At 52.7% G+C, this 7,500-nt stretch overlaps 1 protein-coding gene across 1 annotated transcript in view; it reads left to right on the plus strand.

The window, feature by feature from the left end:
* The first annotated feature begins 410 nt into the window (after positions 1–410).
* The window catches only part of cdan1 (codanin 1), a 12,516-nt gene continuing 5,426 nt past the window's right edge, over positions 411–7,500 (plus strand). Inside the window, exons 1-10 of the mRNA XM_060051277.1 lie at positions 411–438; positions 746–953; positions 2,755–2,836; positions 3,468–3,557; positions 3,870–3,924; positions 4,551–4,687; positions 5,174–5,277; positions 5,985–6,134; positions 6,757–6,820; positions 7,315–7,393. Of these exons, the coding sequence (XP_059907260.1) occupies positions 411–438; positions 746–953; positions 2,755–2,836; positions 3,468–3,557; positions 3,870–3,924; positions 4,551–4,687; positions 5,174–5,277; positions 5,985–6,134; positions 6,757–6,820; positions 7,315–7,393 (997 nt within the window). The remainder of the gene's footprint in view (positions 439–745; positions 954–2,754; positions 2,837–3,467; positions 3,558–3,869; positions 3,925–4,550; positions 4,688–5,173; positions 5,278–5,984; positions 6,135–6,756; positions 6,821–7,314; positions 7,394–7,500) is intronic.

The raw sequence follows: 7,500 nt of genomic DNA on the forward strand, positions 1-7,500 counted from the left end.
CAAATGTGACATCTATTAATAATTGTTTCGATTAATAATGTTGTATCTAACCTTTAATATATTGTTAAGCTAAGTTATGTGCACGTCTTGTCACAGCCGGTAATATCTTGGTCCAGTCCCATGTATTGATAAAGCCCAGTGGCATTTAGACTGCCGTCCAAAGCCTTCCAGCAGTCGTCTGGATGAGGTGGAATCACTTTCATCTCCTGGATTAGATTCCTCCTCCATTAGCTTCCCCAAAGTAAACCATCCCCACAAGGGCTGGAGCTCTTAATGGCTTTCATAGCCTCCTAATCCCTCCAAGGTTTACCTTATATCCTTTAGCAAAACCTCTCCCTCTCTCTATATCTGTGTCCATCTCTCTCTATCTACTTTAAATGATATCCAAATGGGTTTTATTGCAACGGGAGATGACCATTGCCACTGCCAGAGCAGTCGGCAAGAAAAAACACCCAATGGCGGCATTGATAAGAACCAAAAGTATATACGTTTAAAAGTATAGTATACAAATGAAGTTAAACATAAAAAGTTATACTTTAAACAGGAGATATAGCAAGGTGCGATATACAATTATTATGGGATAGCAAAAGCGAGAACTAAAACGACAAGAACAACGTCTACAGACGTGTCTATGGTTCATGTTGTTGGTATGAGGTGTGGTGCCCTCTTACCGTGCCCCCCCGGTGACCCCCCCCCCCCCCCGGTGACCCCCCCCCCCCCCCCGGTGACCCCTCCCCCCCCCCAGAGCGCCCCGGTGACGCTCCCCCTCTGCCCCCCCCCCCCCAGAGCGCCCCGGTGCTGGACGTGTGCGGGCTGCTGCGGCGGTGCGTGGGGCGGGGCCGCGCGGTGCTCACCCTCCCCTGGATGGTGGAGTTCCTCTCCATGCTGGACTTCACCGGACCGCTGCTGCCCTGCTACCGCAGCGCGCTGGGGTCACTGCTGCTGCTGTACAGGTAGACAGACAGGTAGACAGACAGACAGACAGGCAGGTAGACACACACCGCAGCGCGCTGGGGTCACTGCTGCTGCTGTACAGGTAGACAGAGAGACAGACAGACAGGTAGACAGACAGGTAGACAGACAGGCAGACAGACAGGTAGACAGAGAGACAGACAGGCAGGTAGACACACACCGCAGCGCGCTGGGGTCACTGCTGCTGCTGTACAGGTAGACAGAGAGACAGACAGACAGGTAGACAGACAGGTAGACACACAGACAGGTAAATGTAAATGTGTGTGCATTTATATAGCGCTTTTCTGACCATCGGCCACCCAAAGCGCTTTGCAATAATGCCTCACATTCACCATTCAAGCACACATTCACACACCGACGGCGGAGTCAACCACGCAAGGCGACAGCCAGCTCGTCGGGAGCTAACAGTCAGGGTTAGGTGCCTTGCTCAAGGACACCTCGGCACTCTGAGCTACTGCCGCCCAGCTAGACAGACAGGTAGACAGACACACAGGTAGACAGACACACTGGGGCCTGTGCTGCTGCTGTACAGGTAGACAGACAGACAGACAGGCAGGCAGGCAGACAGACAGACAGACAGACAGACAGACAGACCTCACACACACACACTCTTTTGATTTGGATGCAGTACTTGATTATGGAAGACGTTTTAGCTTTCTGCTTCTTTGTGTGTTGTAGACTCAAACTGGGTGATGGTGTATCAACACGTTAGATATTTAAGCTGTGTGTGCTGGTTAACAGAGTCAGCTCTAACCTAATAGTTAGTTAACCCGTGTGTGTGTTGGTTAACACAGCGTCAGCTCTAGCTAATAGTTAGTTAACCCGTGTGTGTGTTGGTTAACACAGAGTCAGCTCTAACCTGATAGTTAGTTAACCCGTGTGTGTGTTGGTTAACAGAGACAGCTCTAACCTGATAGTTAGTTAACCCGTGTGTGTGTTGGTTAACACAGAGTCAGCTCTAACCTGATAGTTAGTTAACCCGTGTGTGTGTTGGTTAACAGAGTCAGCTCTAACCTGATAGTTAGTTAACCCGTGTGTGTGTGTGTGTTGGTTAACACAGAGTCAGCTCTAACCTGATAGTTAGTTAACCCGTGTGTGTGTTGGTTAACACAGCGTCAGCTCTAGCTAATAGTTAGTTAACCCGTGTGTGTGTTGGTTAACAGAGTCAGCTCTAACCTGATAGTTAGTTAACCCGTGTGTGTGTTGGTTAACACAGAGTCAGCTCTAACCTGATAGTTAGTTAACCCGTGTGTGTGTTGGTTAACACAGAGTCAGCTCTAACCTGATAGTTAGTTAACCCGTGTGTGTGTTGGTTAACACAGTCAGCTCTAACCTGATAGTTAGTTAACCCGTGTGTGTGTTGGTTAACACAGAGTCAGCTCTAACCTGATAGTTAGTTAACCCGTGTGTGTGTTGGTTAACAGAGTTAGCTCGAACCTGATAGTTAGTTAACCTGTGTGTGTGCTGGTTAACACACAGTCAGCTCTAACCTGATAGTTAGTTAACCCGTGTGTGTGCTGGTTAACAGAGTCAGCTCTAACCTGATAGTTAGTTAACCCGTGTGTGTGTTGGTTAACAGAGTCAGCTCTAACCTGATAGTTAGTTAACCCGTGTGTGTGCTGGTTAACACACAGTCAGCTCTAACCTGATAGTTAGTTAACCCGTGTGTGTGTGTTGGTTAACAGAGTCAGCTCTAACCTGATAGTTAGTTAACCCGTGTGTGTGCTGGTTAACAGTCAGCTCTAACCTGATAGTTAGTTAACCCGTGTGCTCTCCCTCCAGGGGTCTGGTCCTGGGCCGGGGGGGCGAGGTGTGTTACCTGAACAAGCTGCTGATGGTGGCCGCTCTGGGCTGGCTCTTCCAGGTGAGTACCGCTCCCCACACGGCCCGCTTCCGCCTTAGGGCCTCCTGGCCCCGCTTAGGGGCCTCCTGGCCCCGCCCTAGGGCCTCCTGGCCCCGCCCTAGGGCCTCCTGGCCCCGCTTAGGGGCCTCCTGGCCCCGCCCTAGGGCCTCCTGGCCCCGCCCTAGGCCCTCCTGGCCCCGCCCTAGGGCCTCCTGGCCCCGCCTTAGGGGCCTCCTGGCCCCGCCCTAGGGCCTCCTGGTCCCGCCCTAGGGCCTCCTGGCCCCGCCCTAGGGCCTCCTGGCCCCGCCTTAGGGGCCTCCTGGCCCCGCCTCCTGGCCCCGCCCTAGGGCCTCCTGGCCATGCCTCCTGGCCCCGCCTTAGGGCCCTCCTGGCCCCGCCCTAGGGCCTCCTGGCCCCGCCCTAGGGCCTCCTGGCCCCGCCTTAGGGCCTTCCTGGCCCCGCCTTAGGGCCTTCCTGGCCCCGCTTAGGGGCCTCCTGGCCCCGCCTCAGGGCCCTCCTGGCCCCGCCTCCTGGCCCCGCCCTAGGGCCTCCTGGCAGGCTCCCCGTTGGCACGGTGAGCCACGAGCCACCCTCCTCTCTCAGGAAGCATTTGAGCCTAACCAGCGCCCCTCTCCCAACACTGTGTTTGTAGATCCCGGTTATCCCGGAGGACATCTTCTTCACCAGTGACTTCACCGACGTGGCCCGGCTGGAGGACCCCCCCCCCGGGGTTCAGGGGCTGGTGAGTGGGCCTGCGGTCAGAACATGTCTGTGTGGATGGATAGTGTTGAGGAGGAGGGAATGAACTTCACATCGGAGCATCGTGATGGCGTGCGTTTGAATCGGCACTCCGTACGTTTTGGCATCAGCCACCCCTCGTGGCTTTCGTGTGGTTATTGATCCAGGTGTGATTCCTAGTGACTGTGGTTATTGATCCAGGTGTGATTCCTAGTGACTGTGTGGTTATTGATCCAGGTGTGATTCCTAGTGACTGTGGTTATTGATCCAGGTGTGATTCCTAGTGACTGTGTGGTTATTGATCACGTCTCCCCAGGACTGCCTTCCTCTGGTGGACCAGCAGCTGCTGTACGTCTGCTGTCCCTTCCTGGGTAGGTGGAAAACTAAACTTTTCTCGTTAAAGACATTAAAGGGGAATTGATTGTCTGATTTAAGGTATTTACTTCCAGACGTCTCTGTGACCGCTTCATTAGTTCTGAATGGGCCCACCATAAATAACATCGGTGACGTTGTTTCGCCACCCAAGCATCGCTCCCATCACAAATCATCCCCTGAAATGTCCCTCTTATCGTTAGGCCCGCTCTGGTATCGGTTTTGTTTTAATGTTTGTATTACTGAAGCGAGGATGTTCGATTATACACGCTGCCCCTACAGGCAGCGTGGGGTATCACAACAGGTCTTTAATATCCCCCCCGCCCCCGCGACAGCATCTGCTGCCTCTGTCACTCACACATTCACCCATCTGATCAAATATCAGTCTCAGCCATTACTCTTATATATATAACGTGCACTGTCTATGTGTACACCTGAATGACAATTAAAGTGTTCTATCCTTCTATTCTTAACTTCTATTTGAGGTGCGTTCCGCTGTGAGCCCTAACCCTGGACCGACCTCACTGTTAGCCTCCTAGTTTTCCGAACCCTTCTGTAAAGCGGTACCACGTACCCCATCGGTCACCAGCCATGCGTCACGTGTCTCCCTGTGATCCCTCGCCAGGCGAGTTCAGGAAGATCCTGGCCGCCTTCGTGTCGGGCAGCGCGGCCAAGAGCAGCGGGATCTTACGGAAGATCACGCCCACGTCTGCCGAGCCGCGGGACGCGCCCATCGCCAACCGGTCCCAGCAGAAGCTCCAGGTAGGACCCCGCCCCTCCGGACACCACACGGGGGACTGCTATACGGCCAGGCTGTGGTTAAGGGGGTCCCAGTCGTGAGGTGGGGGGGCTCCAAGACCCCGGAGATCCCAGAGCCCCCTTCCTGTTTCTGAATTCACTGTAGTCACTTTGGACCGGGGCGTCTACTCCATGGTTTTCCGTCTATTTTTATTTTATGACTCATTTTTTTTTACTTTGCCTATGTTTTCTTTTGCTTATCTATTATTTATTTTATTGTGTGAGAATGTTTCTACGTGAATCACTTTGTGTATGAAAAGTGCTATATAAATAAAGTTGCCTTGCCTTATATGACTCACTGTGTGTGTGTGTGTGTGTGTGTGTGTGTGTGTGTGTGTGTGTGTGTGTGTGTGTGTGTGTGTGTGTGTGTGTGTGTGTGTGTGTGTGTGTGTGTGTGTGCGTGCGTGCGTGCGTGCGTGCGTGCGTGCGTGCGTGCGTGCGTGCGTGCAGGTGGACCTGGAGCAGGCGTTCTTCCACAACCAGCCCCCGTCCCTCCGCCGCACCGTGGAGTTCGTGGCGGAGCGCGTCGGCTCCAACTGCGTCAAACACATGAAGTGAGTCCAGACCAGCGGGTGGGGGGGGGGGGGGGGGGGGGGGGGCACATGACAGTGCACCGAAATGTGTTTTTGAAATGAGATGTGTTTTTGTGCATAAAAACGAGTGTGTTTTTGGTGTGTGTGCGTGTCTTCACGTGGGTTACCTCTGGGTGATACGATGTCTTCCCGCAGCAAAAGACATCCAAGTTATAAACGAGACATATTGTATGTTTTACGTCCTGCTATAGTACTTGGCACCGTGTAGGTTCTTACCCTAGCTGCCTGTGTTGTCTACGGGGAACGGGTTAACCTAGTGATGGTTAGTGCTTGGCACTTGCTTCCATGAACATCCTGACTGTACGCGACAGAGATATTGTCGTTTCTCTTTCTTGTGACGAATGTACATATCGTGAGTCGCTCTGGGTGAAAGCATCTGCTTACCGCCCTACGTGTAAAGGTTGGGTTGATACTCCTCTGCCCGTGCCGTCGAGCACGGCAGCAGGCAGTAGAGCCAGGGGTCAGGCGCGTTGTTGTGCTTCATGATAGAGGGAGACAGAGAGGAAGGTCCGGGGGAGAGAGGGAGGAGGGCGTACAGCAGAGGACCACGGACGGGGATCGAACCCGGGTCGCAGCCATCAGGCCTGGGGCCTTAGTGGTACGCCCTCGACCCCTTGGGTCGTACTGTTGCCATGACGATAACGTGCGTGTGTGTGTGTGTGACCCAGGGCCACGCTGGTGAGCGAGCTGGTGCAGCGAGGGGAGGAGCTTCTGAGGGCGGGGCTGCAGTCCCCGGGCGCCAGCGGGCCCAAGCTGCACGAGGCCATCGGGGCCCAGCTGAGTGACCGCGGCATGGAGGCCCCCGCCAGGGCCACCAGGTAGGGCCAGGCGACGGGTCACCGTCACAGAACCAACAGAACAGAGTTCAAACTATGATTGATTCTTTATTTTTTATTGAATGTCTTAAAGAAATGTATATTTATATTTTTACATTATTTTCGATCTGATCTTTTTATGGGGAAATTTCAAAGTTCGAGATAAATGCTGAAAGAATGCAGCATGTTTTCAAATTCCAAAATCACCGTTTGCATAATCGTGATTAAAATAATGACCCAATCGTGATTATGTTGTTCCCCATAATCGAGCACCCTACCACCAGGTCAGAGGTCACGCCGCTGTCACCTCTAGACACCGCGGGACAGCGTCATGCAAACGCCCAGGGTTACCTTTGGATCTCAAGTGATTGATCCGAGTGGTTTCACTTGATTAACGAGTAGCGTATGTTATTTTATTTTTTTGCATCTTGTTGTTCCAGTAGAGGAACAACGAAATGCAAGTTTGGCCTCTGACCACATTGATGTTGAATTTAGTATTGCATGTATGAATAATGTGAAATTATATACAAAATAGGATAGGGTTAAAACAGAAGAGGTATGTAAATAGTGTGTTTCTCAGTGTTTTTCCCATCTGCTTGCTCTACTGATCATTGTATTCCTTTAGGTTCTGCAGCGACAAGAGTCCAGATGCCATCAGGAACCTTCTGCCAGTGGAAACTTCTCCCGTCGTAAGTCCAATAAATAAACCTCCCGAGAATCACCAAGCCTGCTTCGACAGCGGCCCTCGTGTCTCAACGAGACATGTCTAGATGAGCTCTCTGGACCACACTAGCAGTGATAAAGGTATTAGGGCGATAAGATTGTTTTGTGTGTGTTCGTCATGCAGCGCGTTCCCTGGGTTTCTATAAAAGATGAACGCGGGGGCGTTGGGGATTCATTCGAGAAAGGAAGCCCTTTCATCTTTAAGCGGTGGCAGTGTAATGTAAATCTGGAGCGTGCAACGTCTGTAATCGGGAATAATGCCCCGGTAATGACCCGAACCACCCGACCCGTATGAATAATATTTCCGGAGAGGGATTTTGTGCGTGTGATTTAATTACCCCTGGGAGTGAAGTGATTATTTTGGTGTCCCCTCGCGGGGCTCTGTACGACTTCATGTTCAGCGGGTCGTGTCTCCTGAATGTGTCGAGCGTCCCTGGGTGGTTTGTGTGTCCGTGTGCAGGTGTTGACCACGTCGGAGAACATCACCAAGCGCCTGGCCACGGAGAAGGCCTGCAGCTGGCTGGCGGCCAACATCACAGGTGAGAGGCGGAGGGACGGGCAGGGGGCTGGTTAGTAGTGCTCCTCCTCCTCCTCCTCTAGGAGTGAGGAGGAGGAGGAGCACTAAACACCTCCTCTAGGAGTGAGG

The sequence above is a fragment of the Gadus macrocephalus genome, chromosome 5 (genome assembly GCF_031168955.1).
Source record: "Gadus macrocephalus chromosome 5, ASM3116895v1".
Taxonomy (NCBI): Eukaryota; Metazoa; Chordata; class Actinopteri; order Gadiformes; family Gadidae; genus Gadus; species Gadus macrocephalus.